General features: G+C 40.0%; 1 protein-coding gene across 4 annotated transcripts in view; it reads right to left on the bottom strand.

Moving 5' to 3' along the window:
• The window catches only part of PLPPR1 (phospholipid phosphatase related 1), a 127,702-nt gene that overhangs the window by 48,382 nt on the left and 60,621 nt on the right, over window positions 1-18,699 (bottom strand). For all 4 annotated transcript variants that reach the window (XM_030470438.1, XM_030470439.1, XM_030470441.1 and 1 more), the window contains exon 2: window positions 17,709-17,817. In XM_030470438.1, coding sequence (XP_030326298.1) covers window positions 17,709-17,771 — 63 coding nt within the window. In that variant the 5' untranslated portion in view covers window positions 17,772-17,817. The remainder of the gene's footprint in view (window positions 1-17,708; window positions 17,818-18,699) is intronic.

The raw sequence follows: 18,699 nt of genomic DNA, 5'->3' as shown, positions 1-18,699 counted from the left end.
CTGTGCATCTTTCCTTTCCCAGCTGGTTAATTGGAAGAAAGGAACTAGCTTTTTGCAGACAGCTGCCATGGGGTCCACAGGCCATTGCTGCATCCACACATTACTCTTCCAGGAAGACCAAAGAAGCCATCAAAAAGCTGCTATCAGGCTGACAGGTTGAAAAAATGGTGGGATCATATCTGGCCAAGGGAAGGGGAAGCTGTTTTCCATTCCCCAGCATCCCTGCTTTGCAGGCTCAGTGAAGCACCTCTCCAGGGAGGGAAACCTTACAGTAAAGTCATAGAGTAACTGTGTATGGTTAGGAAAAGCAGTTCGTCAGAGAGTCTATCCTCTCACCTTTCTGAGAATACAAATCTACTCTCTCTTCAGAAATTTTTGCCTGTACTTTCATGTCTTTTATTCTGGTCATCAATTTGCCTGTTAGGAGAGAATCAATCAGACACCAATCCTTTTAGGCCCTTAAAAGATGTCACTGTGGGCAATGCAAATGTGAGTAGAAAGGAAGCCTAACTCAAACACAAATCAGTACGTATATCCATGTTTGTATTTAGTGAACATTACAGGTAGACTGGCAAGTTGGAGAGCTGTGAGGTTCTGAAGAACAGCAAGAACGTCTATTTTGTTACTAGACAGAACTATTGTTCTACAATGTTTCTCAACCCAGAAAATCCGATGGCAAATATAAAGCCTCAGAGAAGCCAGACAAGTAGACACTATATTCTTGGGCCCCTTTCTGCTGCCTTTGAAACAAATGGTCATGTTGCCTTTGATTTTGAATGGTGTTAACATCCAGCCATTTCTCTGAAAGCTTCATTCATGATGAAAGTGCTCTGTGTAGGTGTTTGGGGTTCGAAATGGACAAATACTTTCCCAGCAGTAAACATGTATGCAGAGCCAAGAGGCTGCAGCCAGACCCTTTGCCACAGCTGTCTTTCTGCAGCAGGGGCTCTCCTTCCACCGGACTGGTGGTAACTCTACAGGCCACCCAGGCACATCCCAGAAAGGAGCACAGCTCTCTTGCTGTGCTCAAGCTATTGTTCTCTTAGGAAGATTTTGATAGGTGGTCAGATCTCTACTCTCCCTGCAGTCAGAGAGTGCTTACTCTTGTGTGCCTGGACTGTTCCTTTCCTTCATAACTGACACTGATTCATCAATTACAACAAATGACAATTTTCAATTCTTTGCCCTGCTGCCAAGTTTTTATTTTAGTATTATTAACTATTTCTCGCAGCAGTCTCTCTAATATTCTCTCTCTCTTTCCTATAGTGCCATGGGATTCAGGCATATTTTAAGCATTTGTTTAATCGCCCTCCTTTTCCTATATGCATGAAAACACTTTATCACATTTTTAAATTACTAATACTTCAATATTCCTATACTGCTACCCGGTGAGGAAAAGAAGAAAGGGAAAGGCTGAGTAATTGTGTTTCAGAGACAGCAGCTTTACAGATGACTGCATTTATTTATTACTAAAATATATTTTAAACTGTTGTGCCGGTGCAATGGAGCTGTAACTTGATAAATGTTTAGTTTGAAGAGAAAACTATTTTCTTTAGCTATGAAAAATTCTGTCAACAGTTCAAGGCCATTAAAGAAAGAAAAGACTTACAAAGAAGAGAAGAGGTGAGTATTCAACTACCAGCTACTGAAATGCACCCAGGTTTTCTCAGACAAATCTGAAAGAGTCGTGTCTCAGACTGAAGCAGAAGTCAAAATAACAGATTTCACATGTAGATGCTGAGATCCTGACCCTAGCCAAAGGAATAACTGTAAACAAGTCATTCTGTGCCTCGGTTTCCACATCTGTAAAACTGAAATACAGCTTCCCTTATAACCCATGTGTTACACTAGTTGCCTCAAGCATAAAGGAGACCTGGTGAACAAGAGAAGAGTTATATGCAGCCACCAGCTACAAACATGTCTGAATAAGATGTTAGGCTGTCATCAGTACTTCACCTGTTCCAACCCCCTGGCTCAAAGGAGGGTCAGCTGGAGCAGGTTGTCCAAGTCCACATCCAGTTGGGTCCTAAATATGTTCAAGGACAGAGATGCACAACCTTTCTGCACCACCTATCTTAGTGTTCAATCACCCTTAATGGAAGAAAGCTTTTTATTCTGTTAAATGCCATGTCCTGTTTCAGTTTGTGTCCCCGGCCTCTCATGCTTTCACTGGGTACCCTAGAGAAGAGTCTCTCTCGTACTGAGGAGTCCAGCACAGCTCTCCAGACGTTTTCTCACCAGTACAGAGCAGAGGGGAAGGATGATCTCAAGTGACCTGCTCCTCCTGATACAATACAGGAGGCTGTTGGCCTTCTTTGCCACGATAGCACATTACTGTATCATGTTCAACTTGCCCACCAATATCTCCAGGTCTTTTCCCCTTCACAATGAGGAGATCAGTAGTCAGGCTGAATACTTCCAATTACTTTCTGTCTGTCGTGTTCAGAAATGGTTTCCAGAGTTAGTTGTTCTATTGACTTGTCAAGGACTGAGGAGAGGCTGACCAGCCTGTAGTTCCCTGGATCATCCTTCTTTCCTCTTTAAAGAGAGGAGTGACATTTGTTTTCTTATAGTCCCCAAGAATCTCCCCCTATCACCATGACCTTTAAAGATATTTAAGAGTGATTTGCCATAGTATCAGCCAACTCCCATTTGTGCATCCTGTTGGTGTCCATAGACTTGTGTCTGTCCAGTGCGTTTAAATGTTCCCTGACCTGATCCTCCTCCACAGAGGGTGGCTTCCTTGATCCAGATTTTCCCACCAGTCTAAAAGGCCTCTGGTTCCTGCAAGCCAGTCTTACTGAGCCAAAGAATGCACTGAGTACCTCTCAAACTTCTGTTTGTCACCAGCTTTCCTAACCCATTTAGAGTGGGCCCAAATTTTCCCTTATCTTCCTTTTGCTGCTGATGGACCTGTAGAAACCTTCTCATTCTTCACACCTCTTACCCAATTCAACTCTACATAGGCTTTGGCTTTTCTTACCTCACCCATGCACGCTCAGATAGTGCCTCTGTATTCCTCCTAGCTCATCTGTCCCTGCTGCTGTCTCTTTTGCACTTCTTTTTTTGTCTGAGGTTAGTCCAGAGCAGCTTGTTCTGCCATGCAGACCTGCTGCCTTTGCTTCATTTCCTGCTCATTGGAATGGACTAATCTTGCGTTTAAAGGCAGTAATTGTTGAAAATCAACCAGCTTTGCTGAATGCCTCTTCTTAGCAGGGCTGTATTCCATGGGATTCTTCCCAGAGGTTCCTTGAACAAACCAAAGTTTGCTCTCCTGAGATCTGTGATCCTGCTTTTTGACTTGCTCCCTCTCCTTATAATCCTAAACTCCACCATCTCATGGGCACTGCTGTCGAGGAAATCCCTGACGTCTGCATACCTGACCTTTACTTCGTAGACAAATTCTACCTTGTTTGTAAATATGAAGTCTAATAGAGCGTCTAGAAGAGCTCCCATTGCCACCAACAGGCAGGAATGCCTCCTGCTGCTTGAAAACCCACCTTTTTCTTCAGAACTGAGAGGACGGTGATTGGGATCAGAGGTTCAGTTAAGTAGGTTCAGGAATCAGTTAGTAGTTGGTAACAGCTCTTACTTGCTGACTAAAGCTTATAGTTATTCCTAAGTGAGGGTGTTGAGTGTATGTGTGTAATCTGGTTCTCTCAAAGGGGAATCCATGAACCCAAGTCACAAGCGATTAAATGTGGTGTGACAGAGGAGCAACCCACTGCATGGATTTCCCCAAAACAGCTTGAGAGACTTCCTTATTTATGTGCTTATGTCTGGTGGGATCCCACTTCACTGCTCTTTTATTGATTAGTATGTACCCTGTTCACATCATGCTGGGCCCTTTGCTCAGCCCTGGTCCTTCTAACCTGCTCCTTCACTTCCTCACTTGATTGTTGGCCCTTACCCCTGTCCCCTTCTTCCTTCCCCCTGTCACTATTAGTTTAAGCTCTCCTCTCCAGGTTGGCCAGCAGTTGGAAAAGATGCTTTTGCTCCATTTGGTCAGGTTGATCCCTTTCCAAGCAGTTTTGATCCTCAAAGAGGGTTCCATGGTTACAGAAGCCAAATCCTGCTGCTGATATCTGCTGTGGTACCAACTGTTGACCCACAGGATCCATCCAGTCCTCTTGAGGCCCTCCTCCTCCTCACTGGCAGTGTCAAGAGGGGGCACTGACTGTCCTCCCATGCCCTCAGCATTGCATCCAGAGCCATGCAGTCATGGTTGGTATTTCCCAGGTCACTCCCAATGATATCACCGGTGTCCGGGTGGAAGAGCACTGGGAAGCAATAGTCTGAAGATTGAAACAGTCTTTCCACAACATCCCACCCCTGAGCCCCTAGCAAGCAGCAAACTTCTGCAGACAGCAGGTCAGGTTGGCAGATGGGGCCTTCATTCCCCACAAGTAGGGAGCCTCCTAACACTATCATTCATCATTTCCTCTGGCATAGAGGCACAAGTTGCAGTGTTTTCAAGTGTTAGATGTAGTAGACTTTAAAAGAAATGACTGGGTGACATAAACAAAAACATAAATGGCATAGGTAAGCTGTAAAACTCCCTGTCATAAGAAGTATGGGTTCTAGTAATTTACAATGGCTCAAAAAGCAACTGTAATAAACTTGGAAGAAAAATCTCTCAAGCTAGTAAAAACAGTGACATTCCCTCTGACCAGAAAAAGTACCAACACCATGTCAGAGATCGACACCACATAACAACCCTATTTTTTATACCTTTTGCAAGCTATCTCCTGCTTACCACAGATATTCAGATCCCTACTGCCAAGACAGGCTTTTGGTCTGGTTCGCATCTGCCTTATATTCTATGTGCGAAACATGTAATCCTCCTGGGTCCAAGGGTTGTTTGGGCTGGGGACAACGCAGCCCTTTTCCTCTCCTCAATCAGCTCAGAATTCTCCTAATAACTGTGGAGTACTTTGATGTCTTTAGTCAGAAAGATCTCCAGTGGCACTACACAAACAAATCACAGTGTAATTAGCATTAACAGAGAAGTGCAGAGAAGGTTACAAGACGATAGTCAGCATGGATATGTGATCAGCCTTGCGGTCTATTTCATTTTCATGTAAGGAAAGCAGACAAGGGAAAATAACACAGGTTTTGCAGGTACCCCATCCCCTCAGCACACATACAGAGGGCACAGTGGCATGTTGTCCTGCCTTTCTTTTACAGTGCCTGAGTAGAAATGCAGCACATGATTTTGTGCTACTGGTGTCTCACCGTTCAGATAGATCTGCTTGCTGTTGCTACTGTACATCCTGACCTAAGTCCCACTGGAGCAGAGCATGCTGAAAAGCAAAATCTGGAAATTTAATTTCAAAACACAAAAATATTTAACTGGGAGATATTTTTCAACTTCAAAGCCTCCAGGCTACATGCTGCTAGTGAAATGTTGTCTTCCAGACCTTTCTCTGGCTTAAGGGCCTAAAAGACTCTTTGTTGGTATCTTCAAGCAGTTGATCTGTCTCAGACCAAAAAATCTGTCAAAGCCGCAGACCCTGCAAGCCTACCACCCCAGTTTGATTTCACTGTTAACGTCAAGAAATCAATCCTCCAGACTCGCAAAGGGGCCCTCTTCTAGAAACAGGAGCAGAAATCCAAACTGCAGCTCCCTATCCTTCCTGTTGGTCTTCACTATCTTAGAGAAGTCTTAAAGGTGACAATGCCTTGGCAGGCACAGACTTAGATAAATTTATGGTAAATTGTATCAATCTGTGCCACAACAGTACATCTGTAAAATCCAGGATCTTTAGTCGCCTCTTAAGTGCGCTAGTGGGACAACAAGGTCTACTTACCTGAGTTTCAGTGAATACAAATTAAAAACTGCATTAAAAAACTCAGTTCCAAATAATGTTTTCTGATGGAAATTTCATGACGTTCTGTATTTATGTATTTTGTGTTCCAATGCCCTTGTGCTGGACTGCTGTTTCCAGTAAAAGTCAGCAAGTCCCTTGGTATCAAGGCACTCCAGAATTCATTACTCCAAAACCATCTGTAGAAGATGGAAAATCAAATCTAGTCTTACTCTAATAACAGTGACCTTATCATCTTCTTAGATGCTTGTTCTGATGCCTATTTCTTCCAGGTATAGATGCTTTCACTCTGAGTTGACAACTTTGGAGGCAGTTTGAGCTCTGAACCTTTGTTGTTAATGGAACTGCATGCATTAAAATTCATAAAACTCACCTGCGCTTCCAGACCAATGTTATTTAATAGAGTAGGGCAGTTTTACAGTCATTTAGACATTGATGAATGCAGCAGTTACTGCCAAAATAAACTATCTGTTGATATCAAGATTGCAGGACTCTTAGACCAATAATAAGAATCAAAGAGAGATGTTTTAAATTAAGAGGAAAACTATCAAAGACATTTTACTTTACCTAAATGGACACAGTCTTATTAATATGTATAAAGCATTATGAAGTCCATTTTATTTGCCTCCAACATTTTCCCAACTGAACAGGAAGCTTTTAAAAGAAACAACTACCTTATCACTTTGAATCTCAGCTGCTGCTGGCAAGTCATGTTGTATCTGAGCCAATCCTTTCACACAACTCTCTATCACCCGTAGGCAGTCATTAAAAAATTAATAACGACCACGTCATTTTTCAGAATCTGTAATCACCTTGCTAAATAATTGTGAATGCAGGCTAGAGAAGAAGGGAAAACTTCAGTTTCGAAAGCTTTCATAGAATCCCTAGGTCCTGGTGCTCACTTTTGTCCCTTTCATTAAAAGTTACCATTCTCTTTAAAATGTTAGCCCTGTCAAAACAAGCTGGAATACTCACTGCTATTTGCTATGGCAGTTTGTCATGATAAGGTTTTGTTTAATTCAAGAATAGTTTGTCTGAACCTGCATTTAACATCACAAATGTTCCTCAAGATTCTTTTTTAACAGGTCTCCAGATACAGAAAGGGCAGTTTTAGCTCCTTCAGAGTCTTACTAAACTCAGGCGCACTAGCTGGAGACAGCAAGATGAACATGTGGGTTTTTTAAGAAGCTAAACAGTGGATAGCATGGAGATGAGTCCAATAGAAACTACTTCAGAATGCAGATGTTAGGAAAAAGAAGCACAGTGAGTATTCCTACTTCTGGAAGACTACTTACTTAACTAGCTCCTAGTCAAAGTTTAGACAGTTATAAAGCTAATAAAAGTATAATCTGGTATCCAATCTATTTGAAAAGTTAATTCACTCCATTGTAACTAGAAGTAAGGCACTAATAGGATACTAGATTACATTACTGAGGTACATTTACACAATTTTTTTTGCTAGAATTTAATAAAAAATGCAGTATTGATTAGAGATTACAATAAATCAAATGGCAATTTGATCAATAGCTCCACTATGAATCACATCACTAACTATTTTGAGAGAAGATTTAAAGACCAAACCTCATTCTCCCCATGAAGAATGCAAAACTCACAGTGATTCTTGAAAAATCAAGTACACTGTTATACACAGTTTAAATAAAGCTGGTCTCAATTTAATAATGTACATCTGCATAAAATAATCACACAGTAAATTCCTGTGTTTTAATAAAGAGTATAAGAAGTATTGATGTATAATAATTATTATCAGAGCTCCTACCAGATATGCAAAGTCTACACTCCAGAAATAAGCTATTAAGTCACGATGAAAAATGGATTATTGATTTTTAGGAGACACATGCAGCATTTAATACCTGGGAGAAGGAAATATAGGGATAATACAGCCATCAGCCATTACATGACCAAATGTAGCTATGCTTTAAATTATGGAATTTACTCTACTGATGTCGTGACAAAACAGTAACTTCAGTAATAACTCCATCATTATTTACAAGCTGCTTTAATCTTATTGCAGCCTATGTTAGACCCCATCAATAATTACTGTAGAATCATAAAAAGAATGGTGTAGAATTATGAAAAATTAATAAATGATCCAAACCTATTTTAAACTCCTAAAAGCCTATCCCCCACATGTCCTATTACATGGATTCTGCTCATGTGTCGAGTCGTTAAGGAAATGACAGGAGAAATGTATAGCAGAGTTTGGGAGTACGTTTAAAGCTTTTGGACAAAACAGCCTGGCTCTTTGCACTCGCCCTCTGCAAACATGCAGAGGCTTTGCTGCAAGGCTACTAGAGAGCACAGCAAGCCATGGAACTTTAGCTATGTCTAGTGTGATGCAGATCTTAATCACAGTGGGTACTATAAACACATAACCCAAAAGTAAGAGTTACCGACCATTATGAACAACCTTTTGGTTTCTTGAACTGTGTAACAACTCTGTAAGAATTGACTATGTGCTTTGTAAAATATTGATTAATCATTCATCTAACAACCATTTCAAAAAATCTATCTGCAATAAAAATCTTGACCATTAAATTACTCTGTTTCAACATGAAGATGCATCTTCACTTTTGACTCTTTAACTTAAAACTGGAGTGTTCCAGGAGTTACTACAATTTATCATTGTGTATTTATACAGATATCCTAAATCCTACAAAGCCCAATTTTTTTTTTTTTTTTTAATTACGATAGCAGTTTTTAATTAGTTAAGAAAAAAAACATGGCACCAGGCTGAAAAATAATCTGTGAAGACTCATGAACTCTAAAACTGAGGGTCAATCTCTAATCACTGTTGTAAGCAATCACCATTGCAAGTAACGATTTTATGTGTGTTAAGACTTCAGAGTGCATTTACCATCATGTGCACAAGATGTAACAACTTTCAAAACATCAATTCCCAACAAAACCGCTCTCTCACGTAATTCCTGCAAAAACATCTGCAGATGATCAATTTTCATATAGTCTCTTCAACAGCCCCATCGAGTTCACACCTGTGTGAGAGAGTCTACAATCTGACTTCAGGAATATGATCTGAGAACTGCCTGTGCTTCATCCAATACCTCATAGAAATTCCTGCTAAAATACACCTCTGAAGTGCAGCATGACTAAAGGAAATACTATATCAGAGAAGAAACCTTTACTGCCAAAATGCTGGGATATGGGGATAGATTGAGGGGAAGTAGCAGGCCTCCCTTCAGACTGCCCCAGAAGTCACAAAACAAATAATGAAGCTTGAGGTATGCCAGCCAAGTGAGTTAGAAATAGGGAAACATACAGTGTGATTTCTCCATAAAGCTGTATTTTGTTGTATTTGTTGCCATGTTCTGCTGCATTCATAATAGCTTTATTTATTTTGTGTCACTCAGGTGCTGGTAACTGGATTATCGATTTGCACTTCGGAGGGAGAAGATAATGACAATTTAGAAGCTATTTGCTTCCTACATAAAGGCACCAAAATGTTCTGTCAGCACCTTGGGGAAGTTCCAGGTTAGTGCAATACCTTAGGTTTGTAAAGGAAGCAGAAGACCTGGAAGATTCCTAAAGCTGGTCTTTAAAATCTGCTGGTGTTTCTAGAGACTAGAAAATGCCAATATTCTTTCAAATCGCTTCTACAAATCTCTTTGCTGTAAGACTGATCTTGATGACTTCACTCTTTTAACACTGCTAAAACAAACCCCTCCTTTCAATGCCTGGAGTGGCTGGACAGCAGCCAGAAATCAAGTCCTTTGCATGCCTGATGAAATTGGATATGATGCTTAAAGAGACCTATTCCACTTCTGAAAATTCTCCTGATGTTGAAAACATTGTCAAAAAGTTTGAATGGGTTTGATATTGCAAAATATGCTTAAAGCATCTTGCCTTCCTCTGATGTTTCTCAGATCTTTCATACTGATCAATTCAGGGAAGGCTTGATGTAGGGTTACTTAGTATGGATTTTTGAGTCCCTATTAATTTCTTTCCATCTTTTTTAAAACTTCATGTAAGTTATCCAAATAAAGTATAATGCTAAATAAATGCAGGGATATTTCTGCAGACCAAAGAAAAATATGTATGTTCACAGATGCACACCAGAGGAAATGGTGCAATTGTGTTACAAAGGAATCAGTAATATGATATTGCACTAAACCTGCAATGATCTCCAAATTTTCTGAGCAAATAAACAGGTCAACATTGTGTGCTTGGGAGAGAAAGTAAGAAAAATGCTCAGGTCTTTGAAATATGCAAACAAAACCCCCAAAAGTAACACATCAATACTCTACAACAATCTGCAAGAAACATTAAAATCTAAGAATACCTATGAAAAGAAAGGAGGGAAGAAGTCAGCAGTAACGTTCACTGATAATATCACTCTATTCAGATTGGGAGGTCGATGCCTGTGTTGCATATTGTGTCATATGTATTTTCACATTGCTGTCTATTTTAAGTCTAATTTAAGTTGCCCAGTCATTCATAGCCCAGATGGAGATACCTTCCACCTCTGAAGGCTTCAAACATGGCTTGTAGGGTTCTGCATGTATAATACATACAACTTGCATGAATGGCATATGGTTTTATAACCAATTTTCTTAAAACCTCTATGCAATCAAGTCTCATTAGTGTTTTTTCTAACAGTAATCTACTAAAGCTATGGACTTTTTAAACTTACAAATCAGCAAAATGCATTTCAAACAAAGGAAATTCAATCTCCTTAACTGCTACGTAATTAAAAAAACCCACAATTCCTTCTCTTACAAACCGGGTTATACAGACTAACATATTATATAAATTGCAGTAGTTCTCAACAGTGTTGAATAGTTTCAGGGCACAGTGAAGCAGATAAAGCAGTATGTTCATGAAATTTTTTTCTACTACCAAATGCATTTTTTTATTAGTCATAAAGACAATACCTTTAATCTATTCCTTGAAAACTGCACCAAATTCATTGGTACAAATCCTAAAATGTTATTCAGGCTGTCAAAAGGATTATTTGTGATGGGAAATTTTCAGGATAAAGAGGGAGTAAATAAAACAGGCTTCACATGTCTGCAAGCAGCAATACAACCCTTCTTTCATTTATGTTTTAAAGAAATATGCAGTAAAGCAGCTAATCCCTCCTGGGCAGTCCCTTGATGCTAATTTTAAGATGTCCTTAAAATACTAAGGATTGCCCATTTTGGCCACGAGTTTTCAGTGCTCTTCACCTAATTGTGAAGCACCTAGAAGGATTATAATTTCAAAAAATTAAGTTTTAGTTTATAGTTAGGTAATACAAAAGCTACCTAGCAATTCCACAAAACTAATCCAACATTCAGGAGTTACCTATTCACTGAGATTAAGCCAATTTTACAATGTGGAGTTATACAGTCATGTGGAATAAAGAGGTACTGTGGTAGAGAGGCAAAGAAAACAATAAGGAATGTCTGTCAAATGGGGAACATAAAGAGACGTTTAGAAAGAGCAACAAACAGATACATATGCTGTGTGAATAAAATAAGAAACAATGAATCCCAAGAAACAGAAGGGACTGAAGCATGGGGATTATGTACAAGCATCACCCTGCTACAAAACAAGCTCCTCTGAATTTGCACAGCATCTGTCACCATCAATTCAAACAGTCAGTCTAACTAGAAGATCTAATGACAGGCAGTTTATACAACACCAGCGCATAACATGTCCCTCAGGGCATTTTGTCCTCATGGCATCCCAGTTGAGTGGCACAGCACTACTGCTTGCATGGTGCAGATGGAGAAATAAGTCACAGAGCTTTAAATAGCTGTGTGCAAGACACCCATAGCAAGGGAAAGGATTGAGCTGGCACACACGAGCCACTGGAAAACCCTTCTTTTCTGCCTCTGCAGGAAACACAATCAAAAAGTCTCATACAGTGGGTACTGGATACTGCTGCAAAAAAGAGTCATTGATCACTGCAACTATTTACAAGTTAGTTCAACTTGGGATGCCTTTTTAGTTTATGTTTATACTAAAATCTGCCCTGATTTTTCTTTTTTTTTTTTTTTTTTTCATTTTCTAGGAGCACCAGACATTACCTTGCCAAAATTAAAACCTATATTTTGAATATCCAAAACATTGATCCCATGTTCATATTTTAATCATAGCATTAAAGCTCTAATGCAATCATCAAGCTTTTCTTATGAGAGAAATGACTTTTTATTTTTTAAAGAAACACAAATAGAAAGTCACTCCCAATGTTTTCAATGCTTCTTAGAAATGTGGCTTTGAGGACCACAGCACACAGAAAACTGACATTTCACACTCCCCGATCACTGCTCAAAATTAGAGGGCACCAGCCAGTACACCCAAATGTACAAAATTTTTTTGTTTTCAGAACGCCTAAACAAAAAAGTAAATGTAAGAAGTGACACATACATCGTGACTGCTGTGGTGCTGATGACAAACAGGAGTTCAAGAGGCACTTGTCTCACTTAGACAAATATTTCAGTATTGCAGAAATTCTCCTGCTAAAGAATAGTTCAGCTGTTGGCTTGACTACGTGAAATACTGGCAGGAAAATGCAAGCAGGCAGAGAAAGAAGAAAGCTTTCCTTCTGTGCTTCTGTAAGTTGACACTTTTTTTTTTTTTAATTATGTTTGAATGGATATTTGAGTATGATTCAATCTGTCCAAAACTAAAATCACAAAAATGAAGGAAAATTTACCCCACTGAGTGTAGAAACAGAGATCCTATGAGACTGTAACATACCTATAGTCCAAATCAAAGTTAGCATCAGAATAGAGGTAAGACTAGAGCTTTTTATTTTGCATCACTTTTCCTTTTATTCAGGAGCGAGGGGGAGAAGAGATTTCTCTTACAAAATCTTCATTCCTTTGCAATGCACTATATATCGAGTTGTCAAGAAGACAGTTTCCACTCTGCCTGCAAAAGCTTTCCTGGGGGCAGAATAATGAATTTAATGTGAGAAAATAGGATCTTCAGATTACAAAATTTGAAAGGTGTCTAATGTTTTAAGTTTTAATGGTGTTGCTTGTTTGAGTCTGCCTCTACTATCTTGTCAGTGTCAGGATTACAATACTCCACAATAAAGCACAATGTGGCACATACATCAGTCATATTAAAGTCACTTGGTATTCTGTAACTCTTTGATCAGTTTAAGACAATTTAATTAAATCTGGTACCAGAAAATTGCAGTATTTTCATGGGCAAAGACACACCTCAGATGTGCCTGACTCCTTTAGAAGTAACTGTATTTGAAAATAAATCCTCAGATAACTCACACTCTGAAACAACTTGAGCCAGATACTTGCAGAGGGAGGAGGAGGAAAAAGGAAGTAGAAACCGCCACATCAGCAGAAATTCAAGAATAAATTTCTCTTTTCATTATCTAGGGACTCGTCATAATCGTAACTGCTGTTGACTCAGAAAAGATGAGAGGGTTGTCTTTGCAGGAAAAAGAGGAAGTGTTGCTTGCTTATTGCTTCGTTAAAAACCACCACTCAATCAGACACCAAAGCTTAAAAGCTGCTCGCATGCCTTCCCCCTGAAGTCACATAAGTTGTGGGGATGCTGTTCACTCATACTATGCAACTATTCTTCCAACATCTATTAGAAAATGCAATTATCACATTGCATTATGCTTTCTGTCACTAATGATAAGCATCAAATCTGCTGAAAAAACAAGTATAATCACTCTGACCCAATAAATTCAAAGCCAGGCTGTATTCAGCTCTCCTATCCACCCCCAGCATGAGTTTTGTCCTAGAATGCCAGATCAAGCCCTCAGGGTAGCTCACCAGTCACCTAGGAAGAGAACTGGGATTTGCCAGGCATTGCACTTCTCCCAGTTCTACATCTGACATTGACTAGATCTTAGTCGTTCTGACAATTTATTCCCTCCCTGCAGAAAACTGGGCCACATTTTACAAAATACACCTCCACCAGTTGTGATTTTACTTTTCCTAGCTTCAAGCAGTATGTTACCTGGAAGGATGTAACATAATACTCCTTGAATAAAACCTTGTGAGGTGGGGTTGCAAAATAATGAGACAGCTGTGTTGAAGCATCATTAAAGGTGTTTCTGACAGCACTCTGCCAGGTATGTCCCTGCAGGTGAAGGAGGGAGGAGACACTCCAAAAAGACTTTGGGCAACAAATGCCAGCAAAAGTCAAAAGTATGTCAAAAAGGAAGAATATGTGAGAATTTTTTTTCCTATCATCCCAGATGCTGCTTCTCCTACTTTCTCTCATGCTTACCTACAATCCATAAGATCACTTTAGTGATCAGTCCTGGCCATCAAGAAATCCTCGTACAGGCTGCTGCGCAATATTTGCATTTGCTGGGATAGACCCAGGGCATACCAACAGGTAGGGGCTTTACAGCCTTTGCTGCATGCTCTTGGTCTATCACTGACTCCAAAGGACTCTGGAAGATACTGGAGGGAGCAAGGAGTAGGGCATCCTCTCTTTGCTCTTCTATTTAACGACTGTCAGCACCTAACAGCATCAGTAGTCATACCAGGTACTCAGTGATCCGTACACTGCCCAAAGCAGTGGTACATGTCAGCTGAATGAGGAACAAAAGTGGTCTTGTCTTGTGGCAACCTCTTACATGTAAACCAAGGCTGGGCAAGAGCCTCTTGAAGGCTCCTTTCACTGATGCTGGCTGCCAGCAGTGCTGCTAAGAGGGGCAAGGAAAAGAAAAATATTAGTGTCCTGTACATTCTGATTAATTGCTTATGTGTTGAACAAAATGTAATATACCAAATCTTCATAAACATTTGGTGACAAACGCCAGACTGTAATAATATCTCTTACAGTTCAATAAAGAATCCTCTAGAAAGCAGCGTATGTTGTTTGGGACTGAGATTTGATAAGTGGCTAAAAATTAATGAGTCCCTATTTAGCCCTTAGATCTACTCATAATATGACATTGTGTTTCTAATTAGGGACCAAAAATGGCGATTTAACATTTCTGTCACTGCAGATTAGACATCACATTATCTCTCTGTATTATTACAGAGTTCGTATTTTGAACATAAAAAGGAATTTGTAGAGTCAAGCACAGGATTCCAGTTTTCATAATGAGCCATTCATCTTCAGGTCAGTTTTCATAACTGTCTACTACAAGTTAGTTCAGTGCAAGGAATATGAAATGGAAAAAAACCAGAACTGCGAATAACTGCCGAAATTATAAATGTCACATTTTTACAAACTGAAACATAATGGTATTTAAAATGTCCAAACTGTTTGTGACACATCATCTCCACCACTGCCATCACAACTTCCTTGAATGCATACTGCATACTGGGCAGCTAGCAGGTGTCTACTGGTAGTGCAGCTAACAGGACAATCAATGCTCAGAGTTTTTCCTTATGAGCAAATACCTCAGAATTTTTAATCGCAGGACATACTTTCCATGTAAGACTTTGGGGGAGGCAGAACATTCTGGGGAACAGGCCCATGATAATATTTACTGACCATCTCTTTTCCTATTCATGATCAGCTAACGTGTCTGCTGCTATATTGTTTTCACATGGAAAAATGTTGTCAGGAAAGCAGGCAACATTATTTTTAGCTGTTCCGCATGTACCTTTAGCAACTGCAGCAAAGTGTCACACAGATAATCAATTCTCAAGGTTGCCTCAAAGCTACAAATATAGGGACCATCCTAACCAAGGCATTTCAGCACAGGGCTTGGTGTCTGGAGTAGCTCATAAATAAAGCACTTCCTTCAGTCTCAGAAGCATGTCAGTATGAAAAGAAAAACACCCTCAGCATGCCTTAAGATTTACAGGGACTTTTCAGACTGAATAGCTACTATCAATCATCTCTTCATTCACAGCAGAAAATGAGATTTCCTGTTGTTTAATGCTACAGTGCTTGACATAAGCCTATGAATTTGTAGTATTCCCATAAAAATCTATACTGTGGACAAAGAGAGGAAGAAATAGAAGTTTTCATTAAATGTAGCAGAGAGAACATCTCTTCAGACACTATCTCCCTGGTTTTGACTGATTTTTAATTTAAAATTGTGTCTTAATCAGCAAAGAGAAGGAAAGTACACTTAGGGGTAAAAATTTTTTTCTTTTCCACCTGTAAAAAGATTTATTCTTTCATTCATGTTACTCTTGTCTACAGGAAGGACAATTTATAACTCTGTTGTAGCCTGCCAAACAGGCTCATCATTCATACTTTTAGAGGACTAAAAATCTTGTTTTGGTCCTTTGCTTGCAATAAATTTGAGACAACTCATTCTTGATGGTGTTTGTTTGGTTTCTCCTGAGCTTATTGCTGGTTTTTCCCCATCTTTAACCTTCCTTTCTCTAGCTAATGGGATAAAGTAGTGACCTGTTGTCTCAGTCAGAACAGCCCTTCAGTTTCCCCAGGGAGCAGAGACAGATTCCCCAGGAAGCTGGACATTATATCAGTGACAAATCCCTGTGAAGCGCTACAAGGCTCTGACATATTCCCACACTGGTTTCTGCCATAGCTGCTGCTGGGAAGGCCCTATGCCAGGCTTTACTTGTGCTTTTATTATGCTTTTCCTCTGTCCTCATCTTCCAAGCAGTCAGATTCCTCCTGCAAGGAAGGGCCACCCAAGTCAAAAGGAAAACTACTGCTTATATTAGACTAAGTGCCCAGAGATCATCTGACTGTGTTGTGGGGGCTAAGCTGGTGGTACAAAAAGTAGCGAGTGCAGATAAGGGAACTGTATCCTGTGGCTGAAGCAGATGCTATGAGGAGCGGGCTCCAGATGAGTAAGGGTTAAAGAGGTCCTGGGTACCACTGCATGCTTTTGCCGGTTCCTGAGGAAAGGTCAGTGCTCAGGAGCTCTGGAAAGCAAGCATACAGAGTGCCCACTACACCTGGTGCTGCAGCACACTCCAACCTTCCCAAGATTTCAGTGGAAATTGGTCTTACACAACCCATCATTCTGACTGTTCTTAGTGCTCCTCTTGTGGAAGAGCACAATTCACCTCATAATTTGGGCCAAAGAGTGAGAACTGGACCCAAGGTACACCAGGCAAGTGACTCGGAAGACAGTCAGTCAAAGACAGTGATCTTCTTTTCACCTTGTGAATCTGATGGAAACTTTCACCCTTCTTGGAAATCCAGAGCTACCCCCTTGCCTGGAAAACCTTCTCAGCCTTACAAGCACAAGTTGAACAATCTCTGATTTGGATAATGTTTTATTTGGATAAAGATTTACTCAGAATAGCAGTGTTACACTGAGTAAAAGAAACACCACAAAAAAGCAATTTGTACAGAGTAAAATAGTAAGCCAATTAAAATAACCCAAACGAACAACTACCCTTAACAAAGATGTGGAGCCATAGTCTATTGTGGGAACAACCACTCCTGTAACTCACTGCTACTCAGTTCACAGCCCTTGTGCTAGCCAAGCTCCTTCATCACTCTCAAAAGATAGGTATGCCTCATGTAAATTTTATTTTCCATCTGAACTGAAACCAGAGCCAAGTCTTGCTTCCTCAGCCTACGAATCATTAGACTATGAGATCAGACATTTTCTTAAACAAGGTCTAGCCCTTGTGCAGCAACAAGATAGAAATAGGTCTGAGCAAAAATGGGAAGATGAGCAATCACCTGCTACTGACTTACACCTGCAGGTACTGCTGATTTTCTACCAAGTACATCAGGGCTAGCTGGCAAATTGAGTCAAGCCGAGCCTCGAAAACACAGCATCCACACGTTCTTGTGTGCTTGTACCTAAGATCTGGCTAACTCACATGGTGGGACTTGATGGCACTAAGTATGAAGATGGATATTCATGTTATCAAGTAAGAAAGCATGCTTCCTTACAAACAAAATGGCCAATAAATGACTTATTTCCTGCAGGGCAGAGCTGCCTTCTATGTAGGCTTAGCAACTGAACATTGCACTCACCTCAACAAAGATGAAGCAGGGGATGATGGAATAGCTTCTCTGGGTATTGTTTCCTAAAGCCATTTCTCATCACACTTCTTGGCGAGGCACTGTTCAAAACTTTATTATCCTGAAAAAGAAAAGACAAAAGTGTTTCAGTCTTTCAGTTTCACTTTTGACAAACTCCACATTTAACACACAAGGTTCGTAACATGGAGCAATGACATATTAAACTAGATTTAAAAGAACTTCAAAGTCTAACTTGTGATCATACAAAATAACCTGAGAAGGCACAGCCTCTGCAGCACAAAAGCAAGAGACAGACATAAGTGACAAGATACATCATCTACAGAGCAAATACTGACAAGGAATACAACTGTTTTCCTTAATTATAATCTGCTCCTAAGCAAAGGCTTCCTCCCCAGGATTGTAAAATCACATTTTCAGCCCATTGTCCTGCCTACAGTGTGTTTCAAATCAAGAGGTTTTGGTAACTGTCTTGCAAACTTGCACTTTACAAGACACATTTACATGTTTGCATTAATTGTACACATGTTCAAAGTATTCATCTGCATGAAGCATGACCTGCTCAAGATGACAACATATGCACGAAAAAACCCTAACAAGCAAATACGACAAAAAGTCAATGAAGGAGTAGGCCCTTGTTGCAGAGCCTTTTTAGCCTGCAATAAATTCATATATTAACCCACAAAACTCTGCCTGTCTACTTAGCATTTCTTTGGGCTAGTGGCTATTCTAATCAACATAACCTTAAAATGCTCTGTGTGTTAATCTGTTCACAGCACAGAAAGTAGGAAAGAACAGAAGACTAACACAGAGAATTTTCACTAAGAGTGTGTGTGCTTTTCTGCATGCATGAGGTAACACATCAAAAAGCTAAGTATGGCTTAAAAGACTTTAAAGAGAGGAACAGGCTAGCAGGGAAGGTGGGGGGCTGGAAAAGTAGCATGTAGTTCAGAGCTGCCGGATGCGTGGTTGTACAAAGCAGGAG

Source organism: Strigops habroptila, chromosome Z (assembly GCF_004027225.2).
Source record: "Strigops habroptila isolate Jane chromosome Z, bStrHab1.2.pri, whole genome shotgun sequence".
NCBI classification, from domain to species: domain Eukaryota; kingdom Metazoa; phylum Chordata; class Aves; order Psittaciformes; family Psittacidae; genus Strigops; species Strigops habroptila.
The sequence above is the reverse complement of the archived record's forward strand: the minus strand, read 5'-3'. Positions and strand labels throughout refer to the sequence as shown.